The sequence below is a fragment of the Thalia democratica genome, chromosome 9 (assembly GCF_965202585.1).
Source record: "Thalia democratica chromosome 9, ktThaDemo2.hap1.1, whole genome shotgun sequence".
Taxonomy (NCBI): Eukaryota; Metazoa; Chordata; class Thaliacea; order Salpida; family Salpidae; genus Thalia; species Thalia democratica.
Window position 1 is genome coordinate 37,241,213 of NC_139173.1, and position 18,926 is coordinate 37,260,138.

General features: G+C 24.9%; 1 protein-coding gene across 2 annotated transcripts; it reads left to right on the forward strand.

Annotated features, from left to right (window-relative positions):
• The first annotated feature begins 3,544 nt into the window (after positions 1-3,544).
• Positions 3,545-18,680, forward strand: LOC145843925 (uncharacterized). 2 transcript variants are annotated; one of them, XM_082951204.1, is made up of 6 exons: positions 3,545-3,611; positions 5,763-5,835; positions 8,982-9,023; positions 11,289-12,586; positions 13,896-13,997; positions 18,175-18,680. In XM_082951204.1, exons 2-6 carry the CDS (start codon positions 5,766-5,768, stop codon positions 18,271-18,273), a joined length of 1,611 nt encoding a protein of 536 aa, XP_082807330.1. In that variant the 5' UTR covers positions 3,545-3,611; positions 5,763-5,765; the 3' UTR covers positions 18,274-18,680. The 2 variants fall into 2 exon arrangements, with proteins under 2 accessions (XP_082807330.1, XP_082807329.1); XM_082951203.1 differs by having other exon boundaries at positions 3,550-3,615.
• The last annotated feature ends 246 nt before the right edge of the window (positions 18,681-18,926 follow it).

Sequence of the window (18,926 nt, forward strand, 5' to 3'; positions counted from 1 at the left end):
TGAACAACAGCTTAGTTGAATGCTGAACAAAGTTTGTTGACAATAAACAAAAGAGAACTTTTGAATATAAGTTTCAAATAAAACTGAATTCATATTTAAATCAAGTAGTAGGCTTGTTATTTGTTATCAGGCGAATTTTGAATAAATTAAAAAAGTTGTATAGTTCAAAGTTTTTGAAGTACATTTATTGTTTTTAGTTTTGTTCTTAACAGGCAAATTTTTTGAAATTATCAAGGATGAATAGTTCAAAATTTACTGAATAAAACTTAGTATAATGCATCATAATATTTTAAATTTTAATAAGTAATTGGTTTCAAATTTGAACAAAAGTTTTTATAATTTGTACATAAATGAAACAAATTATAAAGATTATTAGTACAAAATACAGTTGATGATGATCTTTAGACAGCCTAGACAGCCTGTTTTTTTTGTTTTGCTCTAAATTTATTTACCTACAAACACATATACTAGAAATTTTACGACACTTTTTTAAAATACATGGCGCTCTTTCAGTTTTATGACATTATTGAATATTTTATATATACTGACATTACTAACTCTCCCCATTTATTCAATTTTGAGATATCTGTTGCATTTTTTGTGGTTGCTCTTGTAGAAAGGGCAACAAGAAAAATGTGAATGTACATGATCATAAAAATAGAAATCTAGGGGAGGAGATGGTGTGGAGCCCATGGTAGACTATGGTTTCCATGGTCAATATTGGCAGTAATGGGTTAAAAAAGGGTGCTTACCATTTTTAAACATAAAAAAAAAGAAAAAATTTTTGTATATACAGTTACTTATTAAGTTTTTGTTTTAATTCTTTCATTATTTTTTTAAAGTTAGCTCAAAGAATAGTTACAAGTAAATGGTGTGCAGCTCGATGACCGAAAGGTCTTTCTCCACACCAATCCATCGACCTTAGTTGTGAGCGTTCACATTTTTCTTTCTTTCTTTCTAGAGTAAAACAATGTTTTGTTTGTTTTGATAATCTGTTGAATAATATTATAATCTTGATAATATTTTAACAAATTGTTACACATGATGTAACATTTTTCTCCACAAAACATTTATTATTGCAATGGGGTAGAGTTTCATATTGATGTTTTTTATCATAAAAAAGAGATAAAAGATTAAATCCTTTTTTGTTGAAATAGATATAGAAGTAGAGACTAAAAGTAAATTTTTAAAGAACAAAAAAATCTTATTTAACTTATAAGATATTGTAGTTTTTCTAAAAAGTTTCTAATTTCAAATAAAGTAAGAAAGAAAAATGTGAACGCTCACAACTATGGTCAATGCATTTGTGTAGAGAAAGACTTTTTGATCATCGATCTTCACACCATACATTTTATAACATTTTTTGAGCAGTTGTAATTAAAACAATGAAAACAAAACTTTAGAACATTGAAAAATCTATGTTATTATTAATTAATATTTTTATTTTAATATTATTAGTTATATTAACTCAAAGCAAAATTATTTTTAAAAGAAAAATTGTTGTGCACTCTTTTTTATACCTATCTCTGCCAATATTGTCAATGGAGACAAAACAATATCAGTAAATCCCAAATTTAAAAAATCAAAACCAAGCCATCGCTGCCCACACCCAGTCAAACCACCATCAATTAGCCCAAAAATACAAATATGCTTATACCCAAAATTTATCTTAGTTGTTAAAAAATATTGAGAAAATTAAGTTTGACTACTTCTGATTGATTTTTAATTAAAAAACTTTTTAGTCCAGATTAAAAAGCTCCAAGGTAGCTCTGATTTTTTAGGTTTCTTTGAATTTCCACTTATACTATACAAACATATAGACCACAATTTTTTCTGGGTCAATTTTCTCAGAAGTTTAATAGATCACTATAAATCTATCTCCCTTTCATTTTTAAGCTAAAGACCTGAAACTTGCAGGAAGCGTTCCTTTAAAGACTTTGCAGTTGTAAATGTTGCAGTTGTAAAATTGTAACATTTAAGAGGGTGTGTACCTTAGTTCTCTATTATTAAGGTTTTGTTTAGATTTAAAGCTTTTTATCTCTATACTTATCAAAGTGTAAAGTTGAAAGTATAATGTATTTTCTTTTTGATATTGGTGTGACATCATCCTAGGAAATTACCAAAATTTTAATAAAAAAATATACATTTTTTTTTATTAAGTTTTCATTTTTTAAATTGAAATAATTCCCACATTCAATCAATTTAGATATTAGTAATGGACTTTTGTAAAATTTTGAAGAAAATTGGTTAAAAAATGAAGGAGAAGATATATTTTTAGTAAAATAGTCTTTTTTTTGCGTTTTAGGTTTGAGCCTTCCATTAAGAACCTATTGGGCATACCAAATTGGATTGCTTATATTTCAAAAAAATTTTAAGTGGTTAAAAATGCCTGATAGCTCAGATAAAACTCTTCAAAACTTTTAATTCTTCTATGGCCTATGCCCTTAAGTTATATACTGAAAAAAATTTATTTAAATAATATTAAGGGCATAGGGGGGTTAAACACTTCATTCACAATTTGGTCTTATTTTATAAGTTTTTACTAAGCTACAAGATGCTTTGTACAGATTAAAAAAATTCAAAATGATTTTTGAGATATAGTTGGTCAAAGTTGGAGGCAACAATAGGGTTCTTATAGGAGGCGCAAACTAAAATGGTAAAAATAGACTACTTCTCTAGATATCTATCTTCTCCTACGTTTTTTGAAAGAACTACCTCAAATTTTAAGGAAATGTTCCTTGCAATATTTAGAAAATTCTGTCAGAACAAAGTTTAAAAAAATTAAAAATAAAGTTTTTATAACAAAAATAAAAAAGACTTTTTTTGTTTATTTATTATATAGAATTTTCATTTTAAAATGTTATTAAAATTCCTTCTGAATTAATTTTCTATATATATCAATGAACATTTCCTAAAAGTTATTGGTAGTTATCTCAAAAAAAGTAGGAGAAGATAGATTTTTAGTGAAATAGTCTATTTTTGCCGCTTTTGTTTGCGCCTCCCATAAGGAACCTATTGTTGCCTCTGACTTTGACCAGCTATATCTCAAAAAATATTTTGAATTTTTTAAATCTGTAAAAAGCATTTTGTAGCTTAGTAAAAACTATAAAATAAGATCAAATTGTGAAAACAGTGTTTAACCCCCCTATGCCCTTAAAAAACACATCCTGTTAACACTTTGTAATGTATATATATATTTACTTTCAACTACTGTTTTTATTTGGTATGTTATTTTTTTTGTATCTTCTAATTATAACTCTGGAATTTAACTTGATAGTTTTAAAGTAACATTACAAGTTTACTAGATACTGTTTCTTATCTTATTCTAAATAAATTAGTTGTCAAAAGGGCTTAAAAACCAAATATGAAATATTAAGTCCAGCTGGTCAATCTTAATAAATATTGCAGTAAACTAGTTTTGTGTTATAAAATGTTTTCTCTTATTTGTAAAATTAGTTCGGTAATTTTGGTATATTTAAATACTTATTAGTAAACTTTATTTATAATTAAATTTTATTATCAATTTTCCAATAAACTTTTCACAGATATCTAATTATAATTAGTTGCTTACAAATTGGTTTTGTCTATAACAGTGGTTCACACTCAAACAAGTTTGTAAGTTGTGTTTTTGTTCTTGACAAACTGTTTATATTTTGTTATTGAAAATTTATGAGAAAATTATTTCTTATACAATAAATAACATTGTTAGTTACAGTTTTGAAAAAAAAAGTTTGTAGAATTAACTTGAAGTAGTTGTTTTTTAAAAACAATAAAATGAGTAAAAGTTTAAAAACAAACGATTCAGTTTAAGAAGGTGCTTTAGGTCTTTTTTCATAGTAGTTCTTGGTTTGCTTTTGATTCAAATATTATTCAAAAAAAAATTGATTAAAAAAATACTAAGATTTAATTTTCATATCATATTAAATAATATGGTTTTTTGAAGGATTTTGTTGTAAAAGTATTTTGTTGAATATATCATTTAGGTATCTTTAAAAAAAGCTATTATTATTTTTGGTTTGTATTTACAAAAATGCTATAATTTTGTTAACAATGGTTATTTTTAAACCCTTTTAAGTCTTTAAGATAATGATTGCTACACACTCAGGAAAGGTTTAAGTTTTAGAAAAACTTGTGCTAAGTAGTTTGAAATTTTTCCAGCTTATTATTAAAAAGATTTGGCTTGTTTAAAGTTTTTTGAAAAAACTTCTGCTAATTTCTTTTTTTTAGTCTCAGGCCATTTAGATTTTTTAAGTAGTGTTTTTTCTTCTAAATATTAACTCCTTGACTTATTATTTTATTTTTTCAAGTTTTAAATCTTAATTACCAGTAGATTAAAAAGCTTTAGACTTATTTTTAAAAAAATTTTCTCATAAACTCGACTTTGGTCATTCGGCTAGTTTTTTTGCTTAAAACTTTTGCAACCATGTAAAATTATTAAGTTTAAAGCTCAATGTTTTGTTAGGTTTAAATTATCACTATCTTTTTGAAATTTGTGTACTGTTATTTAATTTCAAGTTTTAAAATAATTTTAGATTTTGATTCAAGTTTTAAGATAAGTAAATGTATATAAATTTAAAATAAAATTTTGTATTTAATTTTCATGTTTGGGGGTATATTTCTTAAAAATAAAGTATTGTATAGAATTAATTCATTTTTGCCTTAAAAAAGTTCTTGATATTTATTAATCTTTAAAAACAGTTTGTAGTGTTTTATAAAAATATCAAGCTTAATCTAATCTAAAATAAAATACCTTGTCATTGTTTGGTTGGAGAAAATATTTTATTCATGATGTATTACAACTGTCTGTTCAAGTTTTAACGTGCATTTACAAATTGTTTTGTTGTTGTAGATGTTTAAAAAACCTATTCATAATCATTTAAATTTTCCAACAAAAATATTTACTTATAAAACCACAAAGAGACTAAATAAATAGTTGACACATTTTATAAAAGGAAATTGCTTTTTGTGCATTTTACTTAATTTAAAAAAGTACAATATACAATTGTAACTTTTAAAATCAGGTTGGCTTACAGTTTTTTAGAATAAAATTTAAAATATTCGATTTTGAATAATTACATAGAAACTAAACAAATACTTTTTTACATTTATTTCACATAATACAAAGTGTAATTGATTTAAAAAAAGTAAGTCTTTTTTGATGAAGTTAGCTCATTATAAATAAATATTTATTATACTTAAAGTGCTTGCTTTTGTTTTTTAGAATTTAAACAATAGTTTATAAAGTAAATTGATTGTTTTACAAAACACTTTTCTCTCACATTGACATATAATTATTATATTTAAGAAAACTACAAAGTTTTTCAAACAAAATATGCATTTTTATAATGTCTATTTAATCATAAAGTTCATCATAATATGAAGAGTCATGCTTTGATATATTATGCTCTGACTAATATAAACAAAAGGTACTTAAAAAATATATAATAGTTGTAACTATTCAAAATATGAACTTAATTGTTTGTTAACAAAAGATCTTAGCAAAACAAGTTCACTGGAATATATATAAAAATAACAAATTATAGAGTACTCCCGTCATTTTCATAGTTCCGTTGAAGTGTGTTAATCCGTTAACACACAGAAACATGTGTTAGTGTAATAAAAGAAGGACACTGTATAATTTGTTATTAATATAATATTTATATATATTTTTTAGAAATTACTGTAACACAAAATAGTTGTGTTTTATTTACAATATACTTTTATGATAATCCATTTATATAAACTTATGATTTTTTTTCCAGAATATGAAGTTCCACATTTTACTAGTGCTGATTACCACAATCTGCTTATGTCTGCAAGTCAATTCTTTACCCAGTCAGTTTGAATATATAGCTAAAAATTACTGTGAACATTTTGATTAATTAAGATTTTAAGTCAATTGTTAAAATATTTACTACAATTTGCTTATGTATGCAAGAAAACTCAAAACCTTGTTAGTTTATACTTAAAATAAAAATGTTAAACATTATTGTGAACATTTAAAATATTTTAAATTTAAAGTAGATGTTATTAGTAATAATACTTACAAACAACAGTTTGTTGGTTTTCTCAATTCAGTAATTGGTTACTTAAACAGTTTAAAATTATTAAAGAACATTTTTTATTTTGAGTACTTTTGTAATTGATTGATGTTTGTAAAGTAGTAGTATTCAAAATACCGATTACTAAAAATGGTCTTTAATGTGTTTGTATTACCTAATAAAAACATATTTCTTAAATATAAATTTATTTACACTCATTATTTTTAATTAATAGTTGTACACTTATAATGAAAGATAAAACAGTTTAATTCTCAAATTAAATTTTCTGAGGAAAAAAAAAGACAACATTCAATGATCCAAAAGTTTATTTTATTGCAGTAAATTTCCCTAGTGAGATTTTCAGTTATAATTTATTTGAATATGAAGAATTATAACTGAAAATACCCCCACAGAAAAACACTTTATTATAAACTTATAAATCATTAAACTTGTTTTGTATTATACTAAAAAATAACACATTTTATTTTACAAAATAATAGTAGTTAATTAAAATCAGATGATTTTTTTGGCTTCAAGACAAAGGATTTAAATAAGTGACTAAAAGTAAACACTAATAGTATAGTTTTTTGAAAAGTGTTTTATTGTACAACAAGTTCTAAACTTTTAAATAAAAGTAAATAATTTTGCAAAGTTCACAAAACAAAGTGTATAATATATATAATTTTAAGTTTTTTGTGTAATTTTTTTGCTTTTATACTAAAAGCTTGCATTAATTTAATAGGGGTTATGCAGTAAATTTAGGTGTATTTATAATTTTTATGACCAATTTAAATTGTTTTCTTTGGGTTTTTCATTTTGTTTCTTAAAACTTTGTAGTATTGCAATACTTGCATTCTCAGTATGGTACAAACAAAGACCTAACTTTTTTTGTATGAAAATATTCTTATAACAGTAAACTTTTGAATGAAGTTGTAACTTTTTAAAAATTAAATCCATTTTTTTATGCATTAATACGGAAGACACTAGCCAGTCACTTTTTATTTTCAAAATTCAAACGCTATAGTGAACAATACAAAAGGAAGGAAGTAGAAAAATATAACTTCTTGTTTGTAAATTTACAGTTAAATGCAAAAATTAAATTTTACAACAAAAAATTGTTTTCATCTTTCCACAGCTCTTCGATTTTATCATTATTAAAGCTTTAAAGTTCATGCCCTTTATGATAAAAATAAATAGAAACAAATTTTTCGACTTAAACTTTTAAGGCTTGGTAATTGATTTTATATAAAAATTTATAAAGTAAAATGAGTATTTCACAGTATAAAAACAGTATATTGTTTATTGCATCAATAATGTGTTGATATTTTTAAAGTTCATTTAACTTGATATTCCAACTATGTATGCAAAAATTAGAAGGAACACATTCATATTTGTAGAAACTTATTACAAATCTTATTTATTGTTTCTTTTTTAATTTTCAACTATTGTAATGCTTCTACTCACCACTTTTATGATGTGTTTGTTTTTTTCTTTTTCTTTGTTTTTTAAACATACAAATTAGTGAAATATTTACAAATATAGTTGTAATAGTAAATGCTCCAACAAGTATATTTCTGAAACTAAATTATAAAAAAAGCTCTGGTATGTAAAAGATACTGTTGCATAGCAAACAAAAATATATAATATATTTTGTGTGCTTTCTACTTTAGAGATTGCAATGGAAGTTCTTGACTTAATGTTAAGGAGAATGGTTACTTTAAACTTTGTTAATTTATCAAAACTAGCAAAATGTTATATCTAGTTACGATACAAGCATAGCCAACTATATCGAACTAAAATCTAGTAACAGTTTAAAATAAAATAAAAAAGAGAATAGTTACTTTAAACTTTTAGATTTTATTGTCAAAACAATGTTTCAAACGAGATCCTCACTTGAATAATAAAATATTGTTCTGTTTGATTAAGGTTTTATTATTCAACTGAAGGTCTCGTTTGAATTATCAAATTCTATCAACTGAAGGTTTAACTGAAACATTGTTTCAGACAAGTGAAACATTGGTTTGACAACAAAATTTTAAAAGTTAAAGTATTTTATATGGAAATTTTAAATCCTACACCGTTTAGTTTTAACTTTTTACTTTTGTATTTTATTTTCAACTGTTACTAGATTTTAGTTTGATAAAGTTGGCTGTATGCTTGTATCGAAACTAAATATAACATTTTTTTAAAGTTTTGATGAATTAACAGAACTAAACTCTAACAAATTTTTCTTATCCCCTTGAGAAACTCTTGTTTTAAAAATATATATATTTTAAAAAATAAGATCTGGCTGGAGGTAATTAAAAGAAGTAAAAAAAAAGAACCAATATTTATAAGTTTATGTAAATACTCAATTCTGTAACAATTGTTTGCTAATTAATAGAATTGAATCAATTTACAAAAAAACACAATACGTTGTTTGTATTTCTTTAATTTATAGTACCATTGAGCTGGCTCATTCAAGTGTTGTGTTTGGGATTAATTTTATTTTTTTCCCACAAAATTACCTCGTTTCTTACTTGAAATATTTTTTTGCAATTTAAATTTTGTTTTATCAAAATTTTTTGCCACAATAATCGTTTGTTTGCTCAAGTATGCACATTGTTTTTTTTTCTCAAAATTTAAACAAATAGTACTTGTACTATTGTATTGCAAAATACGTTTTAAAGTGTTATTATTAACATTTAACATATATGTGTTTTTATTTCTGATAAATATTTTATGTTATTTTTATGAATATATTATGTTACTTTGTCAGACATTTGTATGATATGACTTGAATTAATTTTCAAAATTTATTGAATAAAAAAAACAGCTTTAAATCTTTCTATGTTTACTACAAAAATTTAATTTTGAAGCTAAAGCAATAGTAATTATTAAACTAAGTTATGTTGAATTTATACAAAATGTTGTCAATAAATAAACTTTTTATTTCAACAGTTGACAAGCAAAATGATCCCAATCAGACTGACCCGAGTCCAAGTTAGTTTAAATTTTTCTTTTATAATTTTAAAGTAGCATTAAAGTAATTAAAAAAATGTTTATTCTATTTAATGCAGTTACCTTGATACAATTTTATACTAACAATAGACAAAAAAGCTTGTACTTTTAAAAACCAGCTAAAAAATTCTATGAACCCGGAAAAATATTTACAAAAAAAATAGCTTGCATATAAAATTCATTTTCTTTTAACGAATTGGTAATTAAAGTACAACATAAAGTTAAACCTTGCTCAGTAAAATTTCAAGTTTGATTTTTTACCACTCAGAAAATGTTAAAGTAAGTATTTAAGAAGCATAAGTTATATACTGTTTTAAAAGTTCTTTACTGTGCTGTAGATCTTACTGTGTTGTAAGTAACTAAGTTTTCAAAAGCTTTTTATAATTAATTTTTTATTTACATACTAAACTGTTTTAATTCACAAGTTTTCTAACAAATTCAAGCAACAGCCATTTATTAGTAACAGCCATCACTTAAATTAACACTTGGATTATCCTTTTCAATACAAAATTTTGCAGTACAAATTTTAATACTAAACAAAATTTTTACAACAAAATAAGGTTTGCTTGACCCCAACACTTGCAGTTATGATTGTTTGAATTTACATCAACGTGTAAAAACCAATCAATCAAAAATGTTGGTGTTACTGACTGAGTAGTTGAAAATTTATGGTTCATTGAGCATATTTTTCTAATTTATCATTGTTTGTTTAATTGTAAAATTCTCACAATTAATATTCGCCATGATGTTAAAACAAAAATTGTGAGATTTTTCTCATTATATTTTGGCAGTGCATATTTTTATCCACAACAATTGCAAGCGTTTGAAAAATAAGCCATTATTTTTTATAATTTATGGTTTTGCTTATCATGAATTAAGGGTTGGGTGTAAAACTGATCGAGTAAAACAAATAAAGAGTGATTAATTATAATCATAAATACACTTTTATCTATTTGACTTTGTTGTATTAAACTATTTCTAAAGTGTTAAAAGCTTTCTTTCCTTCTAAGCCAGCTACGTAAACTATATAAAGTACATACAGAAGTAGCATTAACAATAATTCAAGCTTTAATTAAAACAATATATAAAAACAGAAAAGTTTAAATTATTAATAAAAAATAAACTCACAGTTTAGAAGCTATGAGAGTAGCAGTCAGTTTATTGAAAAATAGGCCAAATATTCCAATTAAATAAAAGGTGGTGATAAAAAGAAAAAAAAAAGTTTCAAAAAAATGTATTTAAATTAAGTATATACAAGGTGGGCCAAGACTAGTGATTACTTGCCAAAAATATGAAACAAAATTTAAACATTACAGAAAATTATAAACAAGGGTTCTAGAAAAAAAGAATTACATGTTTAAATTATTTGATGTCCTTTCTTATATGTTAGAAGTTTCATTCTTTTTCTCAAATAACTAACAGAAGCACACATTATTTTTGAGGTTTTTCTTTTCTATAAGAAGAGAACTTTTTCAAGCATTAATACTTGGATGAGCAACAGATGAGACCTTCAATCACAACATTGACCACACCAAAAATCCATTTGGGTTTAAGTCCTGTGATAAAGGCGCCCATATCTTCTTACTCCAAAACCTTAGAAAACGAAGTTTTATTTGAAATTTAACAAGTGTGATTTTTGTAGATTTAAAAGGAAAAATTTGCGGCCTCCTATGTTGCCTGTTTTTGAATCAGTTGTTTTTTTTTGGTGCAGACTGTATATTGAAAGCAAATTTGTCGTTTGTACAAGTATTGATTCTCTAAGATTTCCCTTCTATGAGAATGGACTAAAATAGTCTAGGAAATGCAGTGTGTCTCTCTTGGTTTTTTATAGAGGGTACCAGATTACTTGTAATAGGAAAAAAAGGATATTACATAATAATGATTCTAGCTAGATTTACTCTTAGTTTCCTTAATTTTGTTTTCAGTAATGTATAAATTATTTGTAGTGTTTTTTGCAAATAATCCTTTTGAAGGCCTTCTTAGTTTACTTTTTAAAAAACTTTCCACAAGTAGGGGTAGTTTATAAAAAATAATTTAAACCTTTGTTTAAGCTTTACAAAAAACAACTACATATTATACAAAAATGATGATTGTTTTCATAAATATTTGTGCCCACCAACTGTTATTCTTTTGATAAGATTTTCATTTTTTTTGGTTAATTTTTTTATTCTGTAAAACATCTGAAACGATGTGTTTATACTTTTTAATGGCAAATTACCTAGTTTAACAAGTTTAATTTAATTACAGATGTGCAAGTAATTGGCGGAAACTCCGACCAAACTGATGATGAAAGTTTGAACAAAAATCAAGGTGGTGCTTCTGAAAAAGTTGAGGATGAAACTATAAATGATAAAGGTAAACCTACGAATGTTGAAGCAAAAAATGCACCTGTAAAAAATCCTGAAGAAGTAACTGAACAAAATTCTGAAGTAGAAACTGATAAAAATTCTGAAGAAATTTCTGATGAAAATTCTGAACAACAATCTGAAAAAAACTCAGAAGAGCCTAGTGAACCAGAAAAAAAAGATTCTAATGAACCAGAAAATGTAGATCCTAATGAACCGGAAATAGTAGAATCAAAAGAACCAAAAAAAGCAGATGGTAGTGAACCAGAAAAAGTAAATCCAAAAGAACCAGAAAAAGTAAATCAAAATGAATCAGAAAAAGTAAGTAGTAGTGAACTACAAGAAGTAAATCCAAAAGAACCAGAAAAAGTAAATGCTAGTGAGCCAGAAAAAGTTAACCCAAATGAACCACAAGAAGTAAATCCAAAAGAACCACAAAAAGTAGATGGTAGTGAACCAAAAAAAGTGGATCAAAAAGAACCAGAAAAAGTAAATGGTAGTGAACCAGAAAAAGTAAATCCACAAGAACCACAAAAAGTAAATCCAAAAGAACCAGAAAATGTAGATGATAGTGAACCAGAAGATGTAGATGGCAGTGAACCAGAAAAAGTGGGTCCTAATGTACATGAAGGTGTAGATGGTACTGAACCAGAAAAAGTGAATCCTAATGAACAAGAAGATGTAGATGGTACTGAACCAGAAAAAGTGAATTCTAATGAACAAGAAGATGTAGATGGTAGTGAACCAGAAAAAGTGAATTCTAATGAACAAGAAGATGTAGATGGTACTGAACCAGAAAAAGTGAATCCTAATGAACAAGAAGATGTAGATGGTACTGAACCAGAAAAAGTAAATCCTAATGAACAAGAAGATGTAGTTTCAAAAACAAAACCTGAAGAAACAGAAGCAAGTAAAGGTGGTGAAGATGAACCAAATGTACAAGAAACTGATAATCAGACTGATGAAATAAATAAGAAACCTGAAGATTTAGAAAATATCCCGGACGAAGAAGCTGTTGCAAAGACACAAGATTATAATAATGTGCAACCTGGAGAAGACGATGATAACTATAAAGTGGTTGTGGATCACCCAGATGTAGTTCAGTTTGACGATGATGATGCAAATGTAAATGATGTTGAGTCATATGATGTTAACAAAGACGAAGTCAAACAAGGCAGCCTTCCAGACGAGCCATATCACGTTAGTGTGTTTGATTGTTGAGTGTTTTTATAAGAAACCTTAATTCAACTAAATCTATATACATGACTTGATCTTTTGTCAACTATGAATTAGTCATAATTTTTTTTGTATTGCTAATCTATTTAAGTTTAATAATTAGTAGTAGTATTTTTCTTTTAATTTTGAATGGCTATGGATGACATCAACATGTTAATGTACCTTTATATATTTACAGAGCCCTACAATGTTAGGGTATCTATTTAATTGTTGAATGTTTTTATAAGATACTTTCAATTTGTAATGTTGAATATAATTATGCATTTTTGTTCTGTATATAACTTACTCTTGTCTTTTTGAGGTTTTAAAAAATTTTAATGTCCACATAATCTACATAAGTTAACTACTAGGAGTAGCATGTAAGCCTCTTACAGTCACGAATAATTATAAATGAAACTATTTTTGAAAGTGTGGTTATGATTTAAAAATTTGTTGGTTGACAGTTTTTGTTTTTCTTTCTTGAGTTGTTGTTGTTGTATTAGTTGTTGTTTTTGTTTTCAACTTTTAAAATAAATAGTTTCTCTACCTTAAGCGGTCCATATCATTTTAGTTTATCATTTCCTTTGCTTGATTTTCAAATTTTTCGTAACATCTTGCCATTAATGTTTTTCGATTGTCTTTACCAGTAAAGAGCTTTCAAAACAAGAAGTGTTTGGTATTCTTCTTTCATTTTAATCTCCAAGTAGGTTGACCAATCATTGCAAACGCAGTTGGTGTCATCCAAGACCCACACCAGGCAGCTTCTTCGTTGATCGCATTTGGAAGAAATTTGATGTTTTTTCTTTAGCAGTCCAGAATTCGATTTCCCACAGAAGCGTACTATGAACACAAGCACTGTACAAAATTATTCGGTTTTAATAGTGACTCATGTTCTAATGCACAACCAAAAAACGTCGTATTTCTGCTCAGTCCAGGTCCTGAGTATGCAAACTTTCAAACCACTTCAAAATGGTAACTATTGATAATAGTGTTGGGCGATGTGATATTTTTTGTTAGTACTTTAGCTTTATTGAGAATGATGGTGAGTCTGAAATTTATGCGTTGAAATCCATTGTGATTTGAAGTTGTCGTTGTTTGGCGCTGCTATTGCAGAATACATATTGTCATATGCACCCCAATATTTTCCAAAAATGTATTTGAAGCTCACAAAAAATAATTGTTGAAGACGGCATACTTTATTTAAGTTATATATGAGTAATGTTTATACATAATATATTGTATAATTTATATACAATATATTTTTATCTATAAAATTTAACACATTTACACACAGGGTGGCCAAGACGTACCCACTGGATTCGGTTCCTTCTTTTACATCATGCTTCTGGTTGTCATGGCGTTTGGGGCCTACATCATGTTTCACAACAAGCGAAAAGTTTGTTTTGATAAACACCTTACCATAATATTTTTGATATTTTAGTTTCTCCTAGTATGCCAACAGTTTTTTGTAGCTTTTTTTTTGTCTTGGTGTTGTACTATGAGCTAAACTGAAAGTTTTGTAGATCTTTTAACATACGCATTTACATGTTTCATAAAGTTTAATATATATCTATGTTGGGGGTGTATCAATATGAGTATGGTAAAAATAAATTAAAAGCAGCTTGTATTTTACTTAACAGACAGTATAGTGTATTAAGTTCTAAAATCAAAAAAAGGTTCGCAAGAATGTTTTAGATTTTGAGAAAATTGATAGTGCCAAGTAACGTGTTTTAAAAAGCTTATTAATATTTTAAAATTAATTTTTCTATATGTTTCGACCACTGGGTTTCCGTCTTGCAACTTTCTAATCATAGAGTTTTTAAAGCCGTCATTGGGAAATTTTAAAAATAACACAGTACAGTCAGCCGTATGTAAAATACTTTCTGGTGAATTTACTTGGTTAAATTAGCAATAGTTATAATATGTAATATTTTAACAACATGTTTTTTTCAATTGTGTCCATGCTATTTTTATCAAATTTGAAAAACTCTGAAATTTAGCTCTTAACTTTTAAATACTTCTAACAATTAATTTTAAGAAAATTTGTGGCCGAAAATACTAAGCTCTAAGCAGCTGTTGTTTTAAAATATATTAGAAAGTTTTTTTTTTACTTTACATAGCCTTATATTCTTAGATTCCTTCGAATAGAAGAAGCCCTTTATTGCCGACATTCAGTAAGCCAAAAGTTTATTAAAAAGAAAAATTGTCCAAAACTTCGCAGTCAGTTAGCAAGTATATTTGTTAAAATAAGGGTTGAAGATATTTTTATTCAGGGTTGCCACTCACTCAGGTCAGATTAGTTTGAAAATTGTTTGAGGTAAAAATCGGGCTTGTTTGTATATATTTTTTAAATTGCAGATTAGTTATTTTAAAATAACCATGTCTCTTAAATTTCATGTTTTTGTTAACACTTTTCCTTTTGTTTATGATTTTTAAAAGTACCAAAGCTTGATTAGTATTCAAAATCAGGCAAGTTTAAGATATCTCAGACTATTTTTTTTTGACTTTAAACATTTAATTCTTAAGACTTATGTTTCTCGATAAGATATTTTTTGTTTTTTTATTATGGTTTTTAGAAGGTTAGAATAATATTGAAGTTTTTAGTTTTTGGGCCTTACTACTTTTTTAGTATTTGAATAAACTCAGGCAGACTAAGAAAGTTTAATGTAACTCAGGGTGGCTTTTTTTTGCGTAAAAAGTGGCAGCCCTGTCAAAACAGCTAAAATAAATGCTAACAATGTATTTAAATTGCAGTATATGTTTCAGTGTGGCCTTTAAAAAGTTTGGTGTGCATATAATTGGTTTTATTATTTATGAATAGTGTGATTTTTTCTTGAAAATATTTTCATAAACCATCACTTTAAAGTTAATGAAGTAATGTTGTGATTCGCTAAGTTTGGTGATATTAATAAATGTTTGTTACATAAAATAAAAGAAAAACAAATAAGTTCTTAAGCAAAGCTTGTCAGAAAATTAAAACAGTTTTGTTTTTAAATAACGAACTTAAGCTAAGTATAGTAAAGGTTACTTTATATTTAATTAAAATTATAATGAAATGTTTAAAAATATAACTTGCTTAATGCTGTGTGGTTTTTACCTACATGCACAATAATATTTTATTTGATTCTTTGTAATAATTTTAATTATATAGTAGATTTTTAAATTTTCAAAGCAGTTTAATGTATGTGAAACACTTTTTTCAAAAGAAATTTTCTTAAAGATTTCTGTTTTTTTTTAAATTAATGTTTTATAGTATAAGGTAGTATAAAACACTTGTTTACAAACTTAATATAGTTTTTTTATTAAACTAAAAATTAAGCGCATTCAAAACATAATTAAAAAATGAATATAATTTAATATTTTCAAACTTTTTATGATTTTTACATAGTAATAAAATGCTCTCATGGCCTAATTAAGTTGTTAAATTACCAATTGAAATAAGCTAATCAAATAAAACAATGATTAAAAGAGAAAAAATTTATTTTCTTTCAAATGCTATAGATAAAAAAAATAAAGTACTGTTAAATAAAATTAAAGTTTGTATACCTTTTTTTGAACCTAAAATTTTATAATAATCTAATTAATTTTTTTTAATGCAATTTTTTTATCCATTTTCTACTAAAGATATATAGTAACATTTTTACACATAATTTAGATTATATGTTCACTTTTTGACATTTGTTTACAATAAGTTATACACTATAACTACATTCGTAAAAAAGGAATAATATTAGCACTAAAATAGTATTTTTATAATACTGATTAGATATTTAAAAGCATGTTATATATCTAAAAAAACATTTTTTAAATAGCGTTTCTAAATTATTTTTTAACAAATATTTATAACTGGTTGATGAAAAATTAAATTACGACATGTAATATCTATCTACTAATCATGTAATAAAGAGTTATTTATAAAAAATCATGAAATTAATAGAAATGTTCGCATCACGACTAAATTTTTCACCTTTTAATGATTGCAATATTCTTTACTCAATCAAAAACTTTAAAGTTCAATAGTTTTAAATGAAAACTTTTAAAGCATTTTCGACTATTTCAAGTTAAGTTGCATTTTTATACAAGTTTTAACAGGTATACTTGATATAATTAAAACTAATCATAAACACTTCTTTGTTTGGAAATTTATTGTACAAGTTGTGATGTATATGATCATATGGGAAAACTAAGTTTAAATAATTATAAAATGTATAAAGTTTAAATGTATGAAAGTTTTTAGATGTTTTAGATATTGAGTGTCCTGTACTATTTAAACGTAAGAAATAAGATTATAGCATTAAATCATGGAGAGTATAAAAAAAACATTTCAAGGCTATAAAGGAGTTTGAATTTTTTTACAATAACTAACATTGGCTCTTATTTAAAAGTTTACCGTATATACTATAAGATGATTTTTATAGATTTGAGAAATTTCTGTTAACCTTTGAGATGTAACCAGTTTAGCAATTATTAAGTTTAATTTGGATAAGATCTCTTATAAATTAAAAGAGTATTATTTTGAATAGTTAAACTAATTACGAAATGGTTTATTCATTGTTTAGTTAATATTTTACTTTGATATTTTTATTTGAGCCTTATTATTATAGTTATTATTATATTTTTTTGTGTTTTTAAATTTAACATAAACATTTTAAATTAAAACGAAAAATAAGTCTTAACATTTTTTTTGTTACATAAAAAAATGTTGAACTTTAACGGAGCTTTTTATAAATGTTTTGTAAATAATGAGTAATTTTCTCCTTTTTTGAATTAATTTTTTTAATATGTATGATATTTATTAAAAAAAACACTTTATACTTACAAATTCTTGCCTTTAACCTATTTTTTACATAACATCAAAAATATTTGAAGCTAAGTTAAATTATCAATTGAATAATGTTGTTTAATGGTTAAGGAGTTTTAGTTTGTTTTTATAATTGATGAAATACTTGTTTGAACTAACATACCTAATTTCTGAAGCAATCTTTATACCTAAGGTTTTAGTATAAAAATGTTCAAATATTTTTTTTATTAATCATACAAAACACTTTGAGTTTTTTTGAATTAAAAAGAAGTCAAAAAAGTTATATTTATTAATATTTGCTATGGTAAAGGCAATAAGTTCAAATGTGTGTAATACCTTTGACTTTTGTCCAAATTTAAAGAAATGTTGAAAAAAAAAAACATTTTAGTTATACAAAAACTTTCAACTTTGTTTTTAGTTACTTGCTTAAAATTAAATTTTATTATTTAAATATATTTATTTTTGATAATTTCATTGCTGTAAATAAGAAAATAAAAATTAAATAAGTGTTTAATTTATTAAGAAAATCAATTAGTATTTTAAGCTCATTACATTATACATCACCTAATACCAACATATTATACAAATTTCTTAAATTTTTTTTTATTCAGATCAAAGCCCTTCTAATGAATTTTATTTTATTTATAATTATCACTGTACATTATCATATATAAAAAATAGTTATTATTTCGCGGATCAAAGCCCTCCTGATTATGGGAATTTTATTTGTAATTTTTACTGTAAAATATTATATATGAGTATTGTTTTTTAGATCAAAGCTCTATTTATGATGGGATCTCCATCAAGGAGACACACCGGGTCCAGATGGAACAAAAGAGGAAAATATCAACCAGTTAACACTTATGATTAAAAATATTTATATTTTAAATTGGAAAATATCAACCTGTTAATACTTATGATTTGAAATTATTTATATTTTATTTTTAATTTGTAATAGGGAAATAATACAGTTTGTAATGGTTATAAATTTATGTTATACTTGTAATATTTTATATGATAAATATCAATTTGAAAAATAAATTATAATGACCAAACTTAACAAAAATTTTTAAAATTTCTTTTTAAATATATTTAAGTTGAAAATTACCGAAAAGTGTGGATTAAAGTTAATAAAATAATACTAGTTATTGTAATTTTGGGATATCCAATACTTATAATATTTAGTTATTTCTGTTTAGTAATAGCTTGTCTAATATAACTCATTTTCCTATTAAATACTTTCTTTTGTTTATAACTTTTTTCTCAGTAAGACCGTCTTTCGTTTATTAATAGCTTCAATATTTTGGTGTATGTGTAAAAAGTAATATAGAAATTTAAAACTATCTATTTTCTAAAAGCTCTTTTATAATATAATATAAATGAGTTGTAATTTTCTAAACTTTTGCAGTGCTTTTTATTTAGCAGGAGCTTAAATAATTTCGCAGTTTGTTTTAAGCAGTTTTTTATAAAGATCATTTTTTATTATTTATTTTTTCATTTTCTATTCATTTCTTCACTAGGTTT